General features: G+C 42.3%; 1 protein-coding gene across 1 annotated transcript; it reads right to left on the bottom strand.

Annotated features, from left to right (window-relative positions):
- Positions 1 to 3,337: 3,337 nt before the first annotated feature.
- PDE6H (phosphodiesterase 6H) lies at positions 3,338 to 13,587 on the bottom strand. The gene is made up of 4 exons (XM_005903624.2): positions 13,507 to 13,587; positions 7,599 to 7,772; positions 6,551 to 6,591; positions 3,338 to 3,732 (listed from the first exon to the last, which is right to left on the bottom strand). Exons 2-4 carry the CDS (start codon positions 7,730 to 7,732, stop codon positions 3,656 to 3,658), a joined length of 252 nt encoding a protein of 83 aa, XP_005903686.1. The 5' UTR covers positions 7,733 to 7,772; positions 13,507 to 13,587; the 3' UTR covers positions 3,338 to 3,655.
- Between the last annotated feature and the right edge of the window lie 11,772 nt (positions 13,588 to 25,359).

The raw sequence follows: 25,359 nt of genomic DNA, 5'->3' as shown, positions 1-25,359 counted from the left end.
ATGAATGTGGACAGGCTTCCAGCTGGAGAAGAGCACAGGCCTCCCTAAATGAAAGGCACACCCTTCCACTGGGAAGAGCAAGTGCAGACTAAAGGTTCTGGCTGCCAACAAAGCAACTCCTCGAAAACAGGCACACTAGTGGAGGCAGGAGTTCCTGAGGGTGGTAAGGCATCCTTACCACTAGTCACCTTGCATGTCATAGTTACACTTTTAAATTTAGACCTATGGTAAAGTGTCTGCCTGCAATGGAGGAGACCTGGGTTTGATCCCTGGGTTGGGAAGATCTCCTGGAGAAGGAAATGGCAACCCACTCCAGTACCCTTGCCTGGAAAATCCCATGGACAGGGGAGCCTGGTAGGTTACAGTCCATGGGGTTGCAAAGAGTTGGACACAACTGAGCAACTTCACTTTCTTTCACTAAGTGTACTGCTGCTGCTGCTAAGTCGCTTCAGTCGTGTCCGACTCTGTGCCACCCCATAGACGTCAGCCCACTAGGCTCCCTGTCCCTGGGATTCTCCAGGCAAGAACACTGGAGTGGGCTGCCATTTCCTTCTCCAATGCATGAAAGGGAAAAGTGAAAGTGAAGTCGCTCAGTCGTGTCTGACTCTTAGCGACCCCATGGACTCCGCCTACCAGGCTCCTCCATCCATGGGATTTTCCAGGCAAGAGTACTGGGGTGGGGTGCCATAGGGAAGAACAAATGTGACTCCATATTGGATCTGCTTCTTTTACTTTAACCTTTCTATTCTAGTTCTTTTGCTATAAGTTAATCACTAAAGGGATGTTACCTATAACTTGAAGTATACATAGGGCTTCCCAGGTGGCTCAGTGGTAAAGAATCCACCTGCCAAAGCAAGACATGCAGGAGACTTGGGTTCTCTCCTTGGGTGGGGACGATCCCCTGGAAAAGGAAGTGGCAACCCACTCCAGTATTCTTGCCTAGAAAATTCCATGGACAGAGGAGCCTGGTGGGCTGTAGTCCATGGGGTCACAAAGAATCAGACACACCAGAGCACGCACACATGCAAAGTATACATGACAGCCCATCTCTGGGAACCCTGGCTCCCATGTCTGAATGTTGGGCTAAAATATCTTTGTTTAAGCTCACTGGAAACATCCTGACCAGGCCCACTTATAAATGGATGCAGGAAAGAAGAAATTAACAGTTTCCTTTGGATTATGGCTAAAATCAGAAAATACTTGAAAAAATTTATCACCTTTTAAAATTTTACCTCCTGCTGCTGCTGCTGCTAAGTCACTTCAGTCGTGTCCAACTCTGTGGGACCCCATAGACGGCAGCCCACCAGGCTCCCCCATCCCTGGGATTCTCCAGGCAAGCCATTTCCTTCTCCGCATGAAAGTGAAAAGTGAAAGTGAAGTCACTCAGTTGTGTCCGACTCTTCTCAACCCCATGGATTACAGCCTACCAGGCTCCTCTGTAAATGGGATTTTCCAGGCAAGAGTACTGGAGTAGGTTGTCATTGCCTTCTCCGTTATCTCCTGACATCTCTCCTACTTTGTTCTATAAAATAAAGTAGCATCCAAACCTAGGCAACACAGTTCTTCAGGACTCTAGTCCACCATCTTCTAGGTCTGCTGGCTTTCCAAACAAAGTCACCATTCTTTCCCAAATGACTCATCTCTTGATTTATTGGCCTGTCATGCAGTAAGCAGTATGAGCTTGGTCTCAGCAACATAAAGAAGAGACAAATGGAATTCTATCCGGGCAAGCTAGACTTCAACAGTACTTGAACTGAGAACTTCCAGATGTTCAAGCTGGATTTAGAAAAGGCAGAGAAACCAGAGAACAAATTGCCAACATTCATTGCATGAAAAAGCAAGAGAAGCCCAGAAAAACATCTACTTCTATTCCGTTGACTATGCTAAAGCCTTTGATTTTGTGGATCACAACAAACTGTGGAAAATTCTCAAACACTTGGAAATACCAGACCACCTTACCGGCCTCCTGAGAAATCTGTATGTAGGTCAAGAAGCAGCAGTTAGAACCGGACATGAAACAATGGCCTGGTTCCAAACTGGGAAAGGAGTACATCAAGGCTGTATATTGTCACCCTCTTATTTAACTTATATGCAGAATACATCATGCAAAATGCCAAACTGGATGAAGCACAAACTGGGATCAAAATTGCAGGAAGAAAAATCAATACCCTCAGATATGCAGATGACACCATCCTTATGGCAGAAAGTGAAGAAGAACTAAAAAGCCTCTTGATGAGAGTGAAAGAGGAGAATGAAAAAGTTGGCTTAAAGCTCAACATTCAGAAAACTAAGATCATGGCATCTGGTCCCATCACTTCATGGCAAATAGATGATGAAACAATGGAAAGAGTGACAGACTTTATTTTGGGGAGCGACAAAATCACTGCAGATGGTGACTGCAGCCATGAAATTAAAAGACGCTTGCTCCTTGAACCCAAAACTCTTTCCCCTCTATCATTCTGCCTTTCTTTTCAGTTAATTTACTTCATTCTTTTACCACAAATTACAAAACTGACATGAAGAAATGAATACTGCTAGTACCCTAAAGCATCCAGGTCAGATAGAAAGCCCCTGAATTGCACAACTGCCTTGAAAGTATTGGGGAAACATAGCTGTGTGCACATATTACATTTGACACAACTTTGGAGTGAAGCAAAGTGAAGTCGCTCAGTCATGTCCAACTCTTTGGGACTCCATGGACTGTCACCTACCAGGCTCCTCAGGCGACAGTCCACGGAGTTTTTCAGGCAAGAGTACTGAAGTGGGTTGCCATTTCCTTCTCCAGGGGATCTTCCTGACCCAGGGATCGAACCTGGGTATCCGGCATTGCAGGCAGATGCTTTACCATCTGAGCCACAGGGAAGCCCGGGGTGAAGCAAACCATCATTTTATCTTTTGGATTCCATAACCTAGCTTTTGTATGTAAGTCTAAACTTTAAAGGATAAACAGGTTTTCAATCAATGGAACCAAGGTACTGAAAAGAAGACTCATTGTCAGGGTCTTGAGTTTACATCTCCAGTTTGCCACCAGCTCAAAACTGTACAGTTTAAAGCTGCATCAGGTCTCAGGGATAACCTGGTGCAATAAAATTTAGACCCCGAGAGATCATGACAAAGTCAAATCAGAACTTGCCTATTAATCCCACGCTTTTTTGCATGCACGGGGCTTACTTCCTGTGTAAATGTGCCTTCTTTGTTTAATTGGGTCTCAGAACAAGGCCACAGATATTTGCTTATAGCATTTAATACAACTTCATCACGATATTCAAGGTAAATATATCCTTTATTAAAGAAAAGGGGAGAGGAGGGACATAAATGATATCTTAAAAGCCTTCTACCAAAAGTAATGAGTGCCTAAGCAAAAACAGATATGAAGGACTTTAGAGAAATATGGATGACTTCTAACCAGCTGATAGGAAAAAGGGGTGATGTTGGAAATGCCTCATTGCAAGTTGATTTCACTCACTATTCTGAGTTAAACTATACTGCATGAAAGAGTCTGGCACTAAGACAACTCTTAGTAGTCACTTGAAGGAAGTGAGTTTGTGGTGAAACCACTTCCGACACCTGCATGTCAAAATTCCGGCAGATCCATAGGGCAGAAGTAATTAAAGTTGCAGCAGATGCTAATGAGAGCGGCAGAACCTCCAGTGGCTCAGATGATCCCAAACTGAGCCAGCTCGTGCAACTCCAAGTGGCTGAATGCCTCCCAAGGACAGATCACAGTTATATCTGCAAGAGACAGAAGAACCATAAGCCAACCTCACCCCCCAGAAGAGCCTCTTCTGCACAAAAGGACATGGTTCAGGCAGAGACACCTCGCCCCTGTTTCCCATCTGTTGCCCAGATGATGGGGAAGAATGGGCCCTCATCCCAGGAAGGATCAGAACAATTGTTTCATTAACCCTCCTCGGGGTTCTGATTCCCCCTAAACAGGCTCCCCCAGGATCTGTGTTAGTTTTATTTGGCATCCTTTCTGGGGAGATGCTCCAAGACTTTGGACTGGGACTATTCTGTGGGAGTGTAGTTCTCTGATCATTCGAAGTCTCACCAAAACACTAAGGAGGGGACAGAGGTGGAATTCTAGTTAGGCCATGGGTTACAGTGAGAAGTTGTTGCTGTGGTTGTTTAGTCGCTAAGTCGTGTTTAAAACTGTCTGTGACTCCATGGACTGTAGCCCTCCAGGCTGCCCTGTCCATGGGATTTCCCAGGCCAGAATACTGGAGTGGGTTGCCATTCCCTTCTCCAGTAGATCTTCCCAATCCAGGGATCAAACCTGTATCTTGGAGTGCTTTAAATTCGCATGGTCTGGAAATCTGGTTTCCCTACTACCTACCAACCAGATGCATTCCTTGGGCTTCTCTGACTGCTCTCAAGCTCCTTTATGTATTGTTAAAAGTTATAATATTGTTCCCAAGTTACAGAGAAGCTAGCTGATACCCAAAGAGGTTAAATACCTGGAGAAAAAAAAATCTCATGGTTGTAGAGACTGAACTAGAACCAGGTCAAAGACTTCAGAATTTCCCTCAGAATAAACCTCTTGTCACTATTCCAAATAGTTTGGCAGAGTTAAGAATATATTCCAAAGTCCAAAGTGAATTTGCCGGTCTTAGATACACATGGTCAAAATAGAGAAGCATTTGATTTAGAAGAATAGCAGATGAGCTTTATCAAAGTAACTAGAAATTCTATTTGAGATCTGAGGAGTGGCATCAGACAATAAAAAGTAAATCATATGTATGCTTACGACTGATCCATGTGGATGTATGGCAGAAACAGACACAATATTGTAAAGCAATTATCCTCCAATTAAAAATAAATTAAAAAAGTAAATATACTGAGAGTTACCCAGAAAGGAAACTGATTGCTATGAATGCCATCATTTGTCAAAAGTGTATTGGATGAGTTGAAAACTTGTGTCCACACACAAAATCTGCACAAAGAAGTTTATAGTAGCTTTATTCATAATTGCCAAAACCTGGAAGCAATCAAGATGCCTATCAACAGGATAAATAAACTGTGATACAACCATACAATAAAATAGCCAGTGATAAAAAAGAAATGAGCTATCAAATCATGTCAAGACATGGAGGAAGTTTAGATAAATATTACTAAGTGAAAGAGCTCTTACTATAGGATTCTAACTGTAGAACTATCTGGAAAAGGCAAAACTATAGAGCAGGAGGAGAAGGGGGTGATAGAGGATGAGATGGTTGGATGGCATCACTGACTCAATGGACATGAGTTTGAGCAAGCTCTGGGAGAGAGAGAAGGACAGGGAAGCCTGGAGTGTAGCAGCCCATGGGGTCACAAAGAGTCAGACACGACTGAGTGACTGAACAACAGCAACAATAGAGACAGTAGAAAGATTTCTGGTTGTCAGGAGTTTATGGAGAGAAAGGAATGAACAGATAGAGCACAGGAGATGTGGGGGCTAGTGATTCCATATGAACCTGTAATGGTGGATACCTAAGAACTGGACAACACAAAGAATGAACAAGCAATTTCAGCTAATAAAAATGTGTTAATATTGGTTTATAAAGTATAACAAATGTACCACACTAATGCAAGAGGTTAATAATAGGGGGTATGACTGATGTACGGGGGAAGAAGGTGGCAGAAGGGATCTGTAGGAATCCCTTAAAAATTCTGCCTAATTTTTCCACAAACCTAAAATTTCTTTAAAATTTAAAGTCTATTAATTTTTTAAAGAGAATGTGAAGTAGTTTGCATGCATCATCCAACAAATAAAAATTCTAGCCAATTAAAACTTATTACTCCAGATACTTTAGTGTCTAGGGCCCTGTTCTGAGCACCAGAGGATGTGTAAAAAAGAGGAAGCTTGTGAGGAAGTGGCTGGCCCGGTGCAGAGGAAAGGCTCTCCAGGCCCCACCCTTGTTTCCAATAGCTCACTCTGTGGCCTAAGATTGTCATTTAATTCCTCTATGTTTCAGATTTCTCTCCTGAAAAATAAAGGAGTTGGGCTAGACTCATTCTGAGAGTTGTTCTACTGTGAATGTCTACAATTCACCATTGTATGCCTGAGAAAGAGAGAGAGAGAGAGAGAGAGAGTGTGTGTGTGTGTGTGTGTGTGTGTGTGTGTGTGTATGTGTACACTCAGTTGTGTCTGATTCCTTTGTGATCCCATAGACTGTAGCCTGCCAGTCTTCCCTGTCCATGGGGTTCTCAGGCAAGAATACTGGAGTGGATTGCCATTTCCTCCTCCAGGGGATCTTCCCACTACCCGTCCATCTCCTGCATTAGCAGGCAGATCTTTACCACTGTGCCACCAAGGAAGCCTACACCTTCTAGAGTATATAATGAAACACAAGGATTCACTGAACTTTGGGACTAGTCTGATTTCTCTGAGTTTTTGCCTCTGGGCACACACATACTTATTTAGGAAGTTAAATTAAAACCCTACATTCCTAGGTCTTCAAAAAAATCTGCTGCTTTATGTATTTCCAATAACGTTGAACTGCTCCTTGAGGCCTGAAGCAGAAAAAATGGTCAAAGTCCAGGGGTAAGATTAAATATTCAGATTGCTCACCTGTTCCTAGTCCCTCCATGCCTGGAATGTCATCTCCAAATCTAGGGAAAAAACACAAGAGAAGTTAGCTGATACCGGGGCCAAAAGATCCTGGAATGAGTCATGTGAAGAGTTTCCTGATTCAAGGGGAAAGAAGAGGCTTCAGTTCTTGTATTTGAGAAAACCCTTTTGTTTGCATTGAACTCGGGGAAAGGAAGTGTCACTCAAGCAGGTTTTAAACAATGTGTCCCAGAAGAGAGTTTCCCTCTGTAAAAATGTAACCTAAGACAATTGAGACCCAGAAAGAAAAAAAATAAAATGATCAGTGGGGCAACGTGGTCAAGCTCTACTTTTTAAACTAAAAATTGGAATGAGAAAGCAATATGAAAAGTCATTAAAATGATTAATTTATCCATTTGTTTAGTTTATCCAAGAGTGCATATTAAGCATCTGCTTTGTTCCTGAAATTGTATTAGGTACTGAGAGTTAAGGAAAAAACAAACACACAAATTTTCTCTCAGGGACCTCAGTCTTAGGCAACAGATGAAAGAAATAGATGCACTATAAAAAAGTGCAAGTTACAATAGCTGAATGTACAAAATGCAAACATGGAAGGAATGATAATGTTTGTCTAAGAGAGTCCGTAATGGTTTCCAAAAGAAATTAACATGAGTGTGTGTTGAAAAATAAATCAGATTTTGCCAGGGAGAAAAAGAGAAAAACAAAGAACTGAAGAGAGAAAATCTGAAGGCAGAAAAATAAACTGTGTTCTAGAAGCAGCCAGTGATTCTGTGCTCCAATTAAAGCACAGTTTACATCAGCAAAGGAGAGTGGTCAAGAAGAGTCTGGAAGGTCAAGCCAAAGGTCACTGTGAAAGGGTCCATTTTCCACGTTAAATTTGGCTGTATATGTGGGAGCTGAGAGAGAAAGGATTCCAGGACTGAAAAAATATGATTCAGCAAAGATTGTGTTAGGAAACAGAGGGTGAGGTGGAAAAGTTTATATCTATTTAATATGGTGAGCATTAATCTCTGAAAAAACTAAGAAACCTTTTTCATTTTGGTCTTACCCTTTCACACCTTTCTTAGGAGGCTTGCTCTTGAACTGACGAGTCTGCCTCTGCTTGAACTTGGGGGGCCCTTTGCGTGGGGTGGTGGGACCCTGGTTTGAAGTTGGAGGAGCCAACACAGTATTGTCGCTCATTCTGCTAATGTTTCGACGGCTGATGGTTTTCTTTCCGGCTCTTTGGACAGTGGGAGAGAGAGAAAGAAAGATTATTCAATGTATGAAGACCATTGTTTACTAGACCTTTACAATAATCTTCAGGGGCAGGGGGACGGGGAGAAAAGCATCTTGATAAAGAAGTTTGGCATTTTTTATTGACAGCAAAAGGGAGAAGTTACCATCTTTTAAAGAAGTTACTATCTAAGAAAATAAGGTATACGTCAATGGAGGCAGCCAGCAGAGTGGGCTATAAGCCAAAAACTGATAAATCTAGGTAGATTTGTTGTTCCAGTAAGTCTGCCACCAGCTTTCTGTGTGAATGTATAATAATTATGTCCTTTTCATTGACCACCAGTTCCACCATCTGTAAGGGGAGAGAAATGTGCTGAAGACTATCTAGCCTTGGCAGCACTGAAATGTTCCGTAAGCTTTACATATTTTTCCATCTAACTGTAAAGTATTCTGATTCTAAATGTTTATTGACCCATTCTTATGGCCTGTGTTCTTTATGGTCCATATTTAATTTAATCCTCATGTGATCCAAAGACTTCTTTTCTAGTTATGGGAGGTGGCAGTGTAGCTGTCTGGATAGGGGTAACTCTGAACCAGGTATACTGACACTACAAAAGCATTCAGTACATTCCCAATACACACTCACAAACACACACACACACTCACACACACACACGGAAGACAATAGGAGATGATTAAGTCATAAGTTTGTACTTTAAATCCCCTACCAGATAAATTCTTTAGCCACTTATTTCTCGGGGAACTTCAACTTTTTCTCCTATCCAAATCAAGAACTTATCCAATATGGTTTTCCCAGACTCACATTTTAGCTACAAAAAGATACATTGTCATTCTTTAAGTGCAAAGAACGTAACAAATTACTGTTATTACATGTTACAATACCATGTGATAACAAATTAATATGACAGGCTAAACTAAAAGATTTTTTTTCTTCTTCCTTTTCTATCACAAAGGTTGATAGTGCTTAATCTGGGAAGGGAGACACTGAAAAAGCTCCAAAACCTTAAACTCCTACCTTGAACCAACCTCTTCCATGACCTACTGCCTGTCTTCATAGATAGGCATATTTCATATTTCATCCATTATAAATTTATGCTAGTATCCTTAACTTCCTTCTCCCTGACGATGCTAGGCTCATGTAACCATGTTCTCTCTCTCTCTGTCTCTCTCTCTCTCTCTCTCTGCTACAACAGTAAAAGTGAAAATCACTCAGTCATGTCCAACTCTTTGCAATCCCATGGTCTATTGGGATGGTAGCTGTCAGTGTTACCTTACACATGCTAACATTTACATAGCTACTAGATTTCAGGTAATATTCTAAATATAAACATGCCAACGCATTTAATATTCAAGACGAGCGAAAGTCTCTCAGTTGTGTCTGACTCTTTGTGACCCCGTAGACTACACAGTCCTTGAAATTCTCCAGGCCAGAATACTGGAGTGCGTAGCCTTTCCCTTCTCCAGGGGATCTTCCCAACCCAGGGATTGAACCCAGGTCTCCTGCATTGCAGGCAGATTTTTACCAGCTGAGCCACAAGGGGAACCCAGAATACATCCCTCAAATCTTGCTCAAGGAGACGGAGTGGGAGCCCCAGCCTTGTCCCTCCATCAGGGTCGGGGCCTCAGCAGAGAGGGCCTGACTGCCCTCCTTGTGTCTGAACAGATGGACACCGTGCTGGCCTCTTAGCACTTTTATTTGGTGGCAGTTCCAGCTGGTGGGCTATGGCCTCCAAGCCTTGGCCTTTCTGGCTAGCTGCTTCCCACGCTCCCCATCACCTCTGTGCTCATCCCTGCAAGTGCGGACACTGAGGCCGGCCTGGGGAGACCCTCCTCCTGTTCTCTAGGTCGGAGACCCTCCTGCCTGCCCCAGGCCGTGTCTGGCACCTGCTGTGGGTCAGTACACGCACACTGGCTCTCTTACGCCAGCTCCTCTGTCTTATCTTACAGGTTTTGGTGTTTGAGGTCACACCCCTCAAATCTTATATTGTAAAATTTATCAACTTTTTCTTATGACTCTCAAAATCAGGTTAAATTATTAATAAATCCTTGCCTCTAAGATGTTTTTCCTATTTTCTTTTCCTCAATTACTATTTTCATTCTCTCCTGCCAGTCCTCAACTTGTCTGATAGAAACACACTGATGACGCTGTGAGCTAGAACCAGGAAGGATGGTGAAGCTGGCCAAGGCCCTGGATCACCTGTGCGTGCAGTTGATCTTGTCTTTTTTCTTTCTTTATTTATTTTATTTATTTATTTATTTTGATGTGGACCATTTTTAAAGTCTTTATGGAGTTTGTTACAATATTGCTGCTTTTTTTTTAAGTTTTGGCTTTTTGGCCATGAGGCACGAGGGATTCTTAGCTCCCTGACCACTGATTAAACCCACACCTCTGCATTGGAGGGTGATATCTTGAGCACTGGAGTGCAAGGGAAGTCACCAGTGGATCTTGTCTTAATCCTTCACTGGAATATGCCCCATGAAACTGTTTTTTTCAGTATTTATTTATTCCTGTACCCTCAGAACCTACAGGAGTACCCAGTACAGAGTATGTGTGCCACATATATTTGTCCAATGAGTGAATACATAAACGAAGAGACTGAACAAATGCCTTGAACCCTGGGTCTTGAGATCCCAACCGTGTGATCTTCTCCATCAAGCCATAGGGGAGACATCAGCCGACCCTCACCTCATAAAGCCCTCAGTGGTTTGGGGAAATGTTCTGCCAGCTCCTCTGCCCACTGAATCCAGTTCTGTGCTGCAGGTCCTCTCCTGCCCTGGTAAACAGGCCTAGTCTGTGCCTCTCCCAAGTGTGGTTGGGACCATGGGACTGGCTGGAGGGCAGCCAAGGGCAACATTACTCTCACCCTGTGCCATCAGTGACTGATACACCCCAACTCTGCCAAAGCCACAAAGGAAAACTGGAGAGTTACTCTCAGATCAACCTTTCTATACTTCCCGATTCTTTCAAAGCAATGAGAGACTACAAACTTTTCTCCAATCTGGAGAGCCTACTAAGCTTAGGATTGCCAGATTTAGCAAATCAAGATACAAGACATCCAGTTAAGTTTGAATTTCAGATAAACAACAAACGATTTTATTTGGGATAAGTATATCCCAAATATTTCATGGATTTCATGGTACATACATAGAAACTAGGAGAAGGAAATGGCAACCCACTCCAGTGTTCTTGCCTGGAGAATTCCAGGGCTGGAGGAGCCTGGTGGGCTGCCATCTATGGGATCACACAGAGTCGGACACGACTGAAGCAACTTAGCAGCAGCAGCAGCAACTTAGAAACTGTTGTTGTTGTTTTTCTGAAATTCACATGTAACTGGGCATCTTCTATAATATCTGGCAACTGTAACTGGGGTCCAACCAAGTAAGACCCCAAATCTATAATGTGGCTCGGTGGTAAAGAACCCGCCTGCCAATGCAGAGGACACAGGTTCAGTCCCTGGGTCAGGAAGATCTTCTGGAGAAGGAAACGGCAATCCACTCCAGTATTCCTTCCTCAGAAATCCCATGGACAGAGGAGCCTGGTGGGCTGCATCCATGAGGTTGCGTAAGAGTCGGACAGGGTTTATCAACTAAACGACAATAGCAAAGGTAAATTTGCTTCATCAGCCAAATCACCCTTTGGGGGCAAAACAGTGTCAAGAGTAGATGCCTTTGGATCAAACAGAAATAATTTCAAATTCCTGTTCCACCAAACTGTTTAATATGAACTTGGATAGGTTGTATAACTTCTCTGGATCTCATTCTATCTAAAAATGAATCAAATATTTTTTTCTTTTTAGGGTAATGGGGAAAATAAGAGGAAACTATGTACAGCTTTTGGTGAAAAGTACTCAAAACGTAGTAACTATGTAGTAGACCTTCTGACAGTCAAGGGAACCCTGAAAACAAATTTATGGTTGCAGCACAGGTTCATCTGGATCCACACCCATTCCCCTGGGACCATGAAGAGTCCTTGACAAACACCAGAGAAGTAATTGCTATCTCCACTTCTTGGGTAATCCTCTGCATCATTCTAACACTCTAACTATTCCCCACTTCTGGTCTCAAAATTCCCTCTTAAGCTGTCCTTGGATTTCTTTGATACCTGTAACGGTAACCCCAAAGAATTTGAAATTGATTTCTATGTCCCCCAGATTACACTTCCCCCTTTCTCTGGCGAGTTTCTTTTGTATGTTTATCTAATTCTGAAGTTACAACTCTAGGCCAGGACCGAGTTCATGTCTAATTTTAAGTGCAATGCATTCTGTAAAAGAATTCTCCTCGGAAAGTTATGTAACAGTTGCCTGGCTAATCTCTGGATCCTCATGGCACTCAAGATTTGCCCTATGAATAACTCTTTCATATTCATTGCGCATTTCAGGTACAGTATTTCATTTCTGAGTGTGTAGGACTGTCCACCAATTGCTAGGGTGTTTCTGTCATAGATTTACCCTCCAATTTTCCCTGTAAAACCCTTGGGAGGAGCAGAACAAATATGACCCTGTCCTGCCTTGGAAGTCAGTCCTGTCAGCCACAGGTATCACCTATGGCTGAACTTATCCTGACCATGTTTTCCTGGGAACTCCAAGGACCTCCATGGAGCTGAATAAACCTGAATACAGTATCAGACATGATTTTAGCTACAAGCTGACGTTTCATATTTTTGCCTCCAAAGGGTCAAGTAATTCATTCCTTTGGGAGGCAGAATGTTTTCCTGTTTTTAAAACAATGTTAGCCCTTCCCCTTTTGAAGATTACAAAGTGTTCTCCTGATGAGAGAAGTGGATGCAGCAATGTAAGATTTCAAGGCATAGTTTTGCAGGGAACTGAGCTTGGCATTGCCTTAGACCCAAGGCAGCAGAGCTCAGTCGTAGGAAGCAAGAGGGTACGCTTCATAAACTCCAGCTAAATAAGGGCAGTTTCTGAAGATTCTTGAGTCAGGCTCTTGGATGCTATGATTATCATCCTAGATTTCTTTTCCCTCTTTCTTAGCAAAGATATGAGCAGATAACCAATTCTGTTGTTGATGGCCAAGGATGGGGAGAAGACAGGCAGAGGACCTGTCTCCTCCACTGATGCCCTTGGACCCAGAGATGTCACCCAGAGTCCTGCTGAGGCAAAGAAAATCAAATAATTCAGAGAGTCAAACAAGACCCAAACCAAAGCCATTAAAAAACAAAAACAAAAGTCCAGCAAGTACGTTGCTTCAGCTAGGAACAAACATACACTTTGACCTTGGAGGGAGATGGTTGGGCACACCCTCCTTGCACTGTGGTCATTCCCCGGCTGACTCTGGGCTCCTTACCCTCATCCTCCCTCTCCCCTGTCATCCTCTTGATGGCTGGACCAAGTTTCCAAGCACATCCTGGGAGTAAAGGACTGTTTGTTCTGTGGTCATCGAGTGCCCCAGATCCCTCCTTTTCCAGAAAGCTGTTTTCTACAGAGCCGCCAAAAAGGGAGGGTCAGTTTGGGGTTAGTAATCAAGGTTTGCAGTGACCTTGTAAAAATGAAGTTTCACTTACTAGCTTGTCACATAAGGAAGTTTTGATGTGTTTTCTCCATGTTTTTGCCCATTTCCATCCCCAACCCTGGTCCAGACCCACAGGTTCAGTGTGTTATTTTCTTCTATTTCTTGGTTTTAGAGCCAGATTGAACCCCCAAACTCCCACAAAACCCCTTTGATTACATCCTGTTTAAACTGTCCAGAAGTTGAGAAATACTCACAGAGTTAAATGTTTCTCTTATAAGCTGTCCAGCTGCCTTCTTCACAGTAGATGAATAAAGGATCTTGCATCCTGATTTATCTCTCTGTAATACCCTCATGCTACCTAATCGCATCGTCATAGGCTTAAGAGCATCGGCCTAGGTGCAAAGAAGTTGGAAGAGTGTGGGGTGAGACTGGGGCAGGCTTTGCTGATAATCGGATGCTCTTACAAACTGACTTGGGCTCTCTCCTATCCACAAACAGGTATTGAATTCATAAACATACACAAAGTGTTGATTTCCAAGGGGGAGATTTGCAGATTATAATTCAATACCTTTTTCCCTTCTCCATTGTTACCTTTAGTTTTTACCCCCCACCCTTCCCTTTCTTTGACAAACACACACACTCACACATACTGTTTCTCTCTCTCTTCTCCCTCTCTCTCACACACATACACACACACATCATTGTCACGTAATTCTTACGCTGCAAACTGCCTCACTGAGAACTGATTGTGTGAACCATGACAATGAAAAATACCAGCATCTCTCCCTAAATCATGTTATATTAATTTTTCTCTGAAAGATGAAACCACAAATCAGGAATAACCTAAGGTCCAGTGATATGTAACTGAGAAGGAGCCCAAGCTATAGCTGGAGACTCTTAACTGATAACTCTATATTTGAGAATTGATTACTGGATCTTTTACACCCAAAGGGTCCAGGCTATAATCCCACTCAGTGTAACACTTGACTTCAGTCTTCCAATTGCATTGAGCCACTAGTATGAATTTATACTCACTTTATACAGTTTTGAAAGGATCTTAACTCCAAGGCCTGGAGAAGGAAATGGCAACCCACTCCAGTCTTCTTGCCTGGAAAATCCCATGGATGGAGAAAACCGGCAGGTCCCAGTCCATGTGGTCACAAAGAGTCGAACACAACTGAGTGACTAACACACACAATAACTCATATGTCAATACCATTAAGCTCTCTTGACAAATTCATCATACAGAAATCAAAAGATTTATTCAAGACTGCACATATAAAAAATAAAAATATTGAAAATTGGACCATAAAGAAGGCTGAGCACCAAAGAATTGATGCTTCCAAACTATGGTGCTGAAGAACACTCTTGAGAGTCTCTTGGACTGCAAGAAGATCAAACCAATCAATCCTAAAGGAAATTAACTCTGAATATTCGTTGGAAGGACTGCTGTTGAAGCTAAAGCTCCAATACTTTGGCCAGTGACCCTGATGCTGGGAAAGATTGAAGGAAGGAGGAGAAGGGGACAACATAGGACAAGATGGTTGGATGGCACCACCGACTTAATAGACACGCTGCTGCTGCTGCTAAGTCGCTTCAGTAGTGTCCGACTCTGTGCGACCCCATGGACTGTGGCCCATCAGAGTCCTCTGTCCATGGGATTTTCCAGGTAAGAGTACTGGAGTGGGTGACATGAGTTTGTGCAAACTCTGGGAGATAGTGATGGATAGGGAAGCCTGGCGTGCTGCAGTCTGACTCTTTGTGACCCATGGACTGTAGCCCACTAGGATTCTCTGTCCATGGATTCTCCAAGCAAAAATACTGAAGTGGGTTGCCATTTCCTTCTTCAGGAGGTCTTCCCAACCAGGAATTGAACCCAGGTCTCCAGCATTGCAGGCAGATTCTTTACCTACTTAGCCACCAGTAAAGACCATGGGGTCACAAAGAGTCAGACATGACTGAGCACCTGAACAATAATGATGATCTATACTTGAAACCAATAAGGTATTTTAAGTCAATTATACATCAATAAAAAATAAAATATTTTTAAAAGGCTGCATATAAAGTTAGAAGGGGAGCCAGTAGTAAGACCCAACCCTGCAAGTATCTTGCATATTCAGCTACCTTTCTACTATATGAATACAAAGTGAACCTGGACCAAGATTCCTTGTTCTGGTCACTCTTACACATTGCTGGAAAATTGCAATGTGCTTCTCTAAATTGTCACTTTTAAGAAACGTGTACTCTGTAAGATTATACAGAAAGAAGGTCAATTTATCCTTTCTAGGCAAGAAAAGATTCTTAACCTGCCCACCCAAGCAGATTACATGGGCAGCTAACCAGCTTAAGGGTTCTTTTCAGTAAGCTTTCCCTTGGTAGCTCCCAACATTAGAGGAGTTTTGACGGCAGCAAGCACCTCACAAAGGTGGCAGGGTGCTTTGTCTCTGGATGGGTCCTTCCACTCTTCTTTGTCTCCATCATTGTTCAGTCGCTCAGTTGTGTCCGACTCTTCAGGACCCCATGGACTGCAGCACACCAGGCTTCCCCATCCTTCCCTGTCTCCATTATTACTCCCATCTTTCTCTCCATCAGACCCATGGATGTTTTGATACTTCTCTGCTGAACCCTCCCACCATCTCCATTTTTTTTTTTTTTTTGGTGAAGGACAGAGGATTTCTCATCAAAAACAGTGGGGGCTGGAAGGAAGTGGCACATTTTTCACATCTCAAAAGAAAAAAAAAATGTCAACTTTTGAATTCTATTATCAAGTGAACTGATCCTTCAGGAATGAAGGAGAAATAAAGACATCCTCAGAAAAAGGAAGATTAGAAGAATCTGTCACCCAAATACCCCATAAGAATAATAAAGGAAGCTATTGAAACAGAAAAAAAAATGACAGAAGGAAATGTTGAACATCTAAAAAGAAACAGCGATGAAAAAATTATGGGATTTGAGGTGGAGTGTGAAAAACAGGGAATTCAGTCACTGTCAAGAAGGTTATATGGAGAATGAAACATTGTTCAAAACACTGACATTCTAGATTTCCCTGGTTAAAACTCTGCACTTTTACTGCAGAGGGCATAAGTTCCATCCCTGGTCAGGGAAGTTCCCTGTGCTGCATGGTGCAACCAAAAAAAAAAAAAAAAAAGTTTAATTAAAAGAAAAACACTGCCATTCTAAAGATCTGGTCACCTTGTACTTTCAGGAAGTGCACCCATGTTTTCCTGCTCCAAGTGGATGCTCTTCCTGCCACTATCTCTACGACTCCTGCTACCGCTGAGTCTTAGAGGATGGGAATAGGCTGGTCAGTCGGTCAACATGCTCTGCCTTTGTTGGACAGAGTTCTCCTACCACGTCACTTCACCGGTCATTGCCTTGCCTAGTGTGGCATATTTTTCGTCAGTTATCTGTCTCTGATCCTACCTATCAGGTAATAGGGTCACACAGCCTTGTTCAAAGCTGTTTCATCTTGTTTAAGATGATCAATGGCCAAGTAATTTCCTGGAAGAAGTTTGAGTGTGTCTTGATTTCATAGGCAAAAGAAACAAAGCCAGCGGCTTCCCTGGTGCTCTAGTGATTAAGACAACCTGCTTCAAGTGAAGGAGATGTTGGTTCGATCCCTGGTCGGGGAACTAAGATTCTACATGCAACATGTTGTAGCCAAGAAATAAAGGAAAAAAGCCAGTGCAAAAACACTAAAAATGTTTAAAAGAGAGAGAGAAAGAAGAAGCAAAGCCAGCAGGAAACTTGTTGAGTGAGAAGAAAAAGAGAGAACTTATGGATAGATGAAGTGACATAGATGTCATGACATTATTTAATAGATAAATATTAAGCACATTTTTCCAAGTGAAAGAATCAAAGTCAAAGGCTCTATGCTGTCTGATTTTATTTATGATATTCTTGGAAAGGTAAAGCTATGGCATGGGCAAACAAATCAGTGATTCCCAGGAGCTGAGAGGAGGAGCTGACTATAAAGGGAAATGAAAGGAATTTTTCAAGGGTGATGAAATGATATTAGAGGTAGATATACAACTCTGTGCACTTGTCAAAACCTATAGAATTGTATACCACATGAGTTTTCCTAAAGCCAGTTTAAACCTAAATATCATAAAATACCTATTTAAAAAAAATCTTTGCTCCCTAGTGCTATAATCCTTGGTTCTTGATCTTTTCCAGTGGATGGGGAAGTGTTATTAATTATATACAGGAAAAAAGTTAAAGGGCAGGTACTAAGTCATTAGAATGTGATTAAAATTTTAGCTATCCTATAAGCTGCTTACACGAATGCTAATCTCTAATCTTTCTTTAGTGTTTCTTAAAATACCAGGGAGTCGGAAGACACATATCAAAGTCACATCTCTTCCACATTTTGAACCTCCTAGACTGAACTTCCCCCTCTATTAATGCACAGTGGACTCTAGAGAGGAACATTCTAAATGTGAAGGAGGAATGTACAAGGCTGGTCCCTCTTCTCTTAACACTTTCCATGTTTAGGAATTCTTCAGAACAACATTCTTTTTTTTTTTTTTTAACTTTTTATTTTGTATGGGGTATAGCCAATTAACAAACAATGTTGTGACAGTTTCCGGTGAACAGTGAAGGGATTCTGTCATACATATACATGTAGTCATTCTCCCCCAAACTCCTCTCCAATCCAGGCTGCCACATAACATTGAGCAGAGTTCCCTGTGCTACACAGTAGGTCCTTGTTGGTTATCCATTTCAAGTACAGCAGTGTGTACATGTCCCTCCCAAACTCCCTAACAATCCCTTCCCTGCATCCTTCCCCCTGGCAACCATAAGTTCGTTCTCTAAGTCTATGAGTCCCTTTAGTTCATTTGCATTATTTCTTTTTATATTCCACGTGTAAGGGATATCATACAATATTTCTCCTTCTCTGTCTGACTTACGTCACTCAGTATGACACTCTGTAGGTGTATCCATGAAAATAACACTCTTAATCTTGAAAAAATAACCTCATTAAAAATACAATATTCCCTTTCAGAAAATAGAAGAGTACACTTCTCAACTCATTTTATGAGACCAGTTTTACCCTCATGGATTTTTAAAATTATTTTTATGTAAGATTCAGGTGGAAGAATTATAGTTTAACATCTGTATACACTACAAAGTGATCACCACCACAGGTCCAGTTACCATATATCACCATATAGTTGACCCCTTTACCCGTATCTTCATGAAACATTTTGACACCAAAATCAAACAAAAACAGCAAAAAGGAAAAATGCAGACCAGTATCTCTTGTGAATTCAGATGTAAAAACCCTTAAAATATTACTTTATCTAATACTGCTACTGCTGCTAAGTCACTTCAGTCATGTCCGACTCTGTGTGACCCCATAGACGGCAGCCCACCAGGCTCCCCTGTCCCTGGGATTCTCCAGGCAAGAACACTGGAGTGGGTTGCCATTTCCTTCTCCAATGCATGAAAGTGAAAAGTGAAAAGTGAAATTGAAGTCGCTCAGTCGTGTCCACCTCTTAGCCACCGCATGGACTGCAGCCTACCAGGTTCCTCTGCCCATGGGATTTTCCAGGCAAGAGTACTGGAGTGGGGTGCCATTGCCTTCTCCGTTATCTAATACAGTAATATATAAAAATGCTAATACATCAAGACCTAGTGGAGTTTATTCTATATATGCAAGATTTGTTCAATATCCAAAACTCAGTCAACATAAGGCTCTACATCAACAAACTAAAGAAGAAAAATTGTATGATCATATTAACTGATGCAGGAAGCATTTCACAAAATCCAGCATCTATTAATGATAAAAACTCTCAACAAACTAGAAATAGAGAGAAACTAATAAAAAGCATCTACAGAAACAGCACATTTAATTGTGAAAGCCCGAATGCTGTCTCTCTAAGATAAGGAACAAGTCAAGAATGTCTGCTCTCATCACTCTTACCAACATGGAACTGAAAGCTCTGGCCAGTGCAACCAGGCATAAAATAACAGAAACCACAAAGATTGGAGACAAACAGGGAAAAAAAAAAACACCTGTTTCTAGTCACAGATGACATGATTAGAAAATCCTAAGAAATCTATATTTTAAAATCTCCTAAAGCTTATAAGTGAGTTCAGCAATGGAATATCTCATCCGTTTTCATGGTTTAAACCAGTGTTTCTCAAACTTTACAATTTACCTCAGCGTTTTTGGGTTTGTTTTTTTTTTTTTTTAACAGCTTCCTGGCACCAACCCTTGAGATTCTGATACAGTAGGCCTGAAATCAGGCCTAAGGATTTCCATTTCTAACAAATTCATGGGTGCTGATCTGCTGATCCTCAAACCATACTTTGGATAACCTGGTTTAAGTTAGTGCGTATAATGGCACCCCACTCCAGTACTCCTGCCTGGAAAATCCCATGGATGGAGGAGCCTGGAAGGCTGCAGGGGTCATAGAAGTCCATGGGGTCACTGAGGGTCGGACACGACTGAGCGACTTCACTTTCACTTTTCATGCATTGGAGAAGGAAATGGCAACCCACTCCAGTGTTCTTGCCTAGAGAATCCCAGGGACGGGGGAGCCTGGTGGGCTGCCGTCTATGGGGTCACACAGAGTCGGACACGACTGAAGTGACTTGGCAATAGCAGTATAACTTGATGAAGTGTAAATCATCAATTTAGATTTGAAATTCAGTTTTCTATATCTCACTTACAGTCTGAAATCACTTCCTAGAAATGACCCAGTGTCTTTCAGACTTGATGCTCAACATCTTCAAACTCAAGTCTTTATCTCCCCCAACACCTCTGTTCCTTCCTCTGTGTTCTCTATCTCAACTTGTTTTCCTACTGAAGGATAGTTACAGGGCTCAAATAGCCTGGAGTTAAAACTCCCCTTGGGGTTCCCCCCACCATTCTATGCAAAACAAAGAACTCTCTCCTCGATTATGCCCAGTTCCCAGCCAGTCAGCCTCTGGCCGATCTCCAGAATTCCTTGCCCCAGCCATTTAAGAGATACCTACTCCAAACAACCCTGGAGAACAGGCTCCCTTAAGACAGTAGATTTCCACATATATGCCTAAATATACTCACTCTTTTCTTGGGTTAGTGCAGCAGCTCACTAATCTGACTACTGCCCCTTCTCGCCTCATTAAAGCTGATCAGTTCCTGTAAAGTGCCGGTCTCATTCTTTTTCCTCACCTCGCCTTCTCTAACTCCCTTACCTACTACACCTACCAAGGACCCATTCATTCTGGCAAGAAATCCATAAGTCATCTTTGATTCCTCACTCCTCTTCACCCTCATCCTTCACGTCTCATTAACCAACAAGCCAGGCCAATTTCACTTATATATTTCTCAAATCTGCCTCTGTCTCTACTATGAGCGCTGTAGTTCAGGCCTAAACTGTCACGGAGAAGGCGATGGCACCCCACTCCAGTACTCTTGCCTGGAAAATTCCATGGATGGAGGAGCCTGGAGGGCTGCAGTCCATGGGGTTGCTAAGAGTTGGACATGACTGAGCGACTTCCCTTTCACTTTTCACTTTCATGCATTGGAGAAGGAAATGGCAACCCACTCCAGTGTTCTTGCCTGGAGAATCCCAGGGACAGGGGAGCCTGGTGGGCTGCCGTCTATGGGGTCACACAGAGTCGGACATGACTGAAGTGACTTAGCAGCAAACTGTCACCAAACAGTTTTTGTTCCCGTCAAATTTATCCACACAGCTACCAGTGTAAACTACAGAGGAAAACATATTCTTTCTTCACTTTCAATGACTCTAAACCATGGACAGGATCAAAACCAAGCTCCTTGTTTACCAACATAAGTCATCTACTGTGATCTGTACCTGCACCTGCCCACCTCCAGGCATGCTTCTTCTCCTTGTGTGATGCACATTTTGAGGTCCAGCCACCTTGAGCTGCTTTCTTGTAATCCCCTGCACATATCATATTATTTAAGGATGCTACATCTCTGCTCATGCTTCCTCTTTTCTCCTAAGGCTTCCCAGGTGGCGCTAATGGTAAGGAACCTGCCTGCCAATGCAAGAGACACGGGTTTGATCTCAGGGGAGGGGAGATCCCCTGGAGGAGGATATGGCAACCCACTTCAGTATTCTTGCCTGGAGAATGCCATGGACTAAGCAGCCTGGCAGGCTATAGTCCATAGGGTCTCAAAAAGTCGGACTCGACTAAAGCGACTTTGCACATATACGTGACCCTTTCCACAAATGCCTTCTCTTCCTGTTCCAGCCCTCCCCATGTCAACTACCTACTATCCTTTGAGACTAAGAGCTGTAGTCACTTCCTCCAAGAAGCCTTCTCTGATATGGTAACTTAGTGCTCTCATAATATCCCAGGTATATTACTTTTCCTAAACTAACAAAAGTTTTCCATTTGTTTGTTTTCCCCCGTTACATCTTTGGCAACTAAGACTAGCTGCACAGATGTAGGACTGTGTCTTGTTTATCTCTGTACCTGTGCACAAGTCCTGCCCTGGCATAGACTGGGAATGATCAAGGGTTTGTTGACTTAAGAAATGAGTTTTTATGCCAAGGCTATGAAACCCTGAATAGTGTAGTTTAAAATGTCATATATATAAAAGACAGGAAGAAAAAGGAAGGTTGGTCTCCGTGACCACTCTCATGCTCATCCTTTCCCGAAGCAATATTCTTACCCCAGAAAAGAGATAGAATTGGTGGTAGCATGTAGGTAACTCTCATTTATTTTATTTAATTTCTAAGGTTATTTATTTATTTATTTGGCTGTGTCAGGTCTCAGCTGAGGTATGCAAACTCATTGTTACAGCATGCAAGATCTAGATCCCGAATCAGGGATCAAATGAGGCCCTGCATTGAGAGAGCGAAATCTTAGCCACTGGACCACCAGGGAGGTCCCAATTCTGTCTAATTTAGATATACTTCTACTGGTGGTGGTTTAGTCACTAAGTCGTATCTGACTCTTGGGACCCCATAGACTGTAGCCCACCAGGCTCCTCTGTCCATGGAATTTCAAAGGCAAAAATACTGGAGTGGGTAGTCATATCCTCCTCCAGGGGATCTTCCAGACCCAAGGATGGAACCCGCATCTCTTATGTCTCCTGGATAGGCAGGTGGGTTCTAAAAAATGAACTACAGCAGAAGAAAGTGAGAAATGGTAATTTCAGGTAGACCCCAGCCCTGACAGTGATGCTGAAAGTCATTTTAGAAGAATATGAAATTGTCCTCCAACTTACTGAAAGTCCACCATCGTATCATCAAGAAGAGACTCTAGGGGCTTACCTGGTGGTCCAGTGGTTGGGATTCCTCACTTTCATTACAGGGGGCACAGGTTATATCCCTGGCCTGGGAACTGGGATCCTGCATGGTGTGCAGTGTGGCCAAAATAAATAAATAAATAAAACTTTTTTTAAAAAGAAAGAAAAGAGGCTCTTCATTAGCAACTCAATCCATTTGAGGTCATGGACTTCCTTGAAAATTTGATGAAAGTTAGGAATGCTCTCCCCTCCCCCCCAACTCCAGTAAATGCACAGAAACACCGCATATATATATTGATATCACAGACACTTTTAGGGGTTTCCATATCTTCTAATGTCTGTGCCTAAAGCAGCACATTAGGAATAATTTTGACGACACATTGAGCTTAGTAGGAAAAAACACCCTGTTTGACTAATGATGTCTTCCCAAATAGCATAAGAAATGGGTAGTGGAACCCACTGAATCTACCATTCCAGATTCTTCAAGTCCTTCTTGTTCCAAATAATGTATTTACCTATGTTGTGTTTTTTTTTTTAATTGAGGTATAGTTGATTTACAGTGTTGTGTTAGTTTTAGTTGTATGGATTCTTCTTCAGATTCTTTTCCATTACAGGTATTACAAGATAATGCTTCCCTGGTGGCTCAGATGGTGAAGAATCCACTTGCAATGCAGAAGACCTGGATTCAGTCCCTGGGTTGAGAATCCCTGGAGGAGGGCATGGCAACCCGCTCCAGTATTCTTGCCTGGAGAATCCCCATGGACAGAGGAGCCTGGCAGGCTACAGTCCACCGTGTTGCACAGAGTTAGACACGACTGAGCGACGCACAGAGTCAGACACGACTGAGCGACGCACACAGTGAGCACAGCACAAGATACTGAAAAAGTTCCCCGTACCACCCAGTAGGATCTTGTTGTATAGTAGTGTTATCTGTTAATCCCAAACTCCTTGGGATTTCCCCTTTGGTAACTATAAGTTTGTTTCCCATGTCTGGGAGTCTGTTTCTGTTTTGTAAATAAGTTCATTTGTATCATTATTTTTTGGATTCCACATGTAAGTGGTGTCATATAATGCTTCTCTTTGACTTACTTCACTTTAGTATGATGATCTTTAGGTCCATCCACATTGCTGCAAATGGCATTATTTCATTCTTTTCTTATATCTGCTGCTGCTGCTAAGTCGCTTCAGTCGTGTCCGACTCTGTGCGACCCCATAGACGGCAGCCCACCAGGCTCCCCCGTCCCTGGGATTCTCCAGGCAAGAACACTGGAGTGGGTTGCCATTTCCTTATATCTGAGTAATGTTCTATCGCGTGTGTATATAGATATATAAATATCTATATATATGGCAACCCACTCCGGTACTCTTGCCTGGAGGGTCTCATGGACGGAGGAGCCTGGTGGGCTGTGGTCCATGGGGTCTCTGGGAGTCGGACGCGACTGGGTGACCTCACTTTCATGCATTGGAGAAGGAAACGGCAACCCACTCCAGTGTTCTTGCCTGGAGAATCCCAGGGACGGGGGAGCCTGGTGGGCTGCCATCTATGGGGTCGCACAGAGTCGGACACGACTGAAGCGACTTAGCAGCACAGATATATAAATATAACATCTACGTATGTGTGTGTGTGTGTGTGTGTGTGTGTATACATCACACCTTCTTTATCCATTCATCTATCAATGAACATTTAGGTTGCCTCCATGTCTTGGCTATTGTAAACAGTGCTGCTGTGAATATTGGGATGTGTGTATCTTTTCAGATTAGGGCTTTTGTCTTTTCTGGAAGTATGCTCAGCAGCGGGATAGCTGGATCATATGGTAACTCTTCCTGTTTTAAAACTTGACCTATTTGGAAATTATCTTCTCCCAGATCATAAATTCCACAAGCGAGCAGAGATTTTGAGATTGTGACTGCTGCCTGCAGCTGTATCTTGATACTTTGCATTTGCCGACCCTGTATCTAGATGCAGTGTCTAGAACAGGACCTGGAGGAACTATGTGCTCAAAAAATATTCTTGAAAGAAGAAATATGTCCTCTCTTGAGAGTTCTGTGCTACAAAATTTACTGTCTACTGAGTAAATTAATATTTGCTTCTATTTATAATATGGTCATCCTCTTTGTTTCAAAAGCTCTTTGGTATCTACATCATCCTGAAATGTATAGACTAAATCTGTTTTTTGTTTTCAGTACTTTTACTGTTTTTCTTTTCATATTTTTCTAGATTAATCTCTTTTCTTCCATCAAATGATCACCACTTCCTTGATTACTTTAGTTCCATTGACTAAAGATAAGATTTAGCTGGTGCCATCAATATACAAAATGAAGTAAACAAAATGCATTACACTTCAATGACAACAAAATTAATGTCAGTTTCTCCAAATATATTTGCATAATTAATCAGCTCTAAACATATTGGAACAATGTAAATACTGAATGCATGTGTATTAAGTCACTTCACTCATGTCTGATTATTTGTGATGCTATGGACCATAGCCCATCAGACTCTTCTATCCAAGGGATTCTCCAGGCATGTATACTGGAGTGGGTTGCCATGCCCTCCTCCAGGGGGTCTTCTCCACCCAAGGATCGAACCCACATCTCTTACATCTCCTGTATTGGTAGGTGGGTTTTTTACCACTAGCACCACCTGGGAAGCCCCGAAATACTGAATATTTAAATATTAATAATAACCATTTATTATTGGCAGCAGTTGTGGAGATTTCTAATGAAAATGTGGTTTGGGTGCTTTAAAAACTTCCCTCAAATGATTTAAATATGGCCTCTGTAACTTGTTCCCATTCAAATTACTTCACAAGCCATTTCCTCAAATAAGGTACAAAGTCAGTTTTAGCACTTGTTAAATTATAACAAGTTCTGACTTAGAAGACTATGAATT

The sequence above is a fragment of the Bos mutus genome, chromosome 5, assembly GCF_027580195.1.
Source record: "Bos mutus isolate GX-2022 chromosome 5, NWIPB_WYAK_1.1, whole genome shotgun sequence".
In the NCBI taxonomy this organism is placed as follows: Eukaryota; Metazoa; Chordata; class Mammalia; order Artiodactyla; family Bovidae; genus Bos; species Bos mutus.
The sequence above is the reverse complement of the archived record's forward strand: the minus strand, read 5'-3'. Positions and strand labels throughout refer to the sequence as shown.

What these genes read in the sequence shown, in the direction of transcription:
- PDE6H (XM_005903624.2), bottom strand. Translation starts at nt 7,732, where the DNA reads ATGAGCGACAATACTGTGTTGGCTCCTCCAACTTCAAACCAGGGTCCC. An exon ending in CCTAAGAAAGGTGTGAAAGG is followed by an intron (nt 6,592 to 7,598) that starts GTAAGACCAAAA and finishes TTTTTTCCCTAG; the next exon opens with ATTTGGAGATGACATTCCAG. An exon ending in CATGGAGGGACTAGGAACAG is followed by an intron (nt 3,733 to 6,550) that starts GTGAGCAATCTG and finishes TGTCTCTTGCAG; the next exon opens with ATATAACTGTGATCTGTCCT.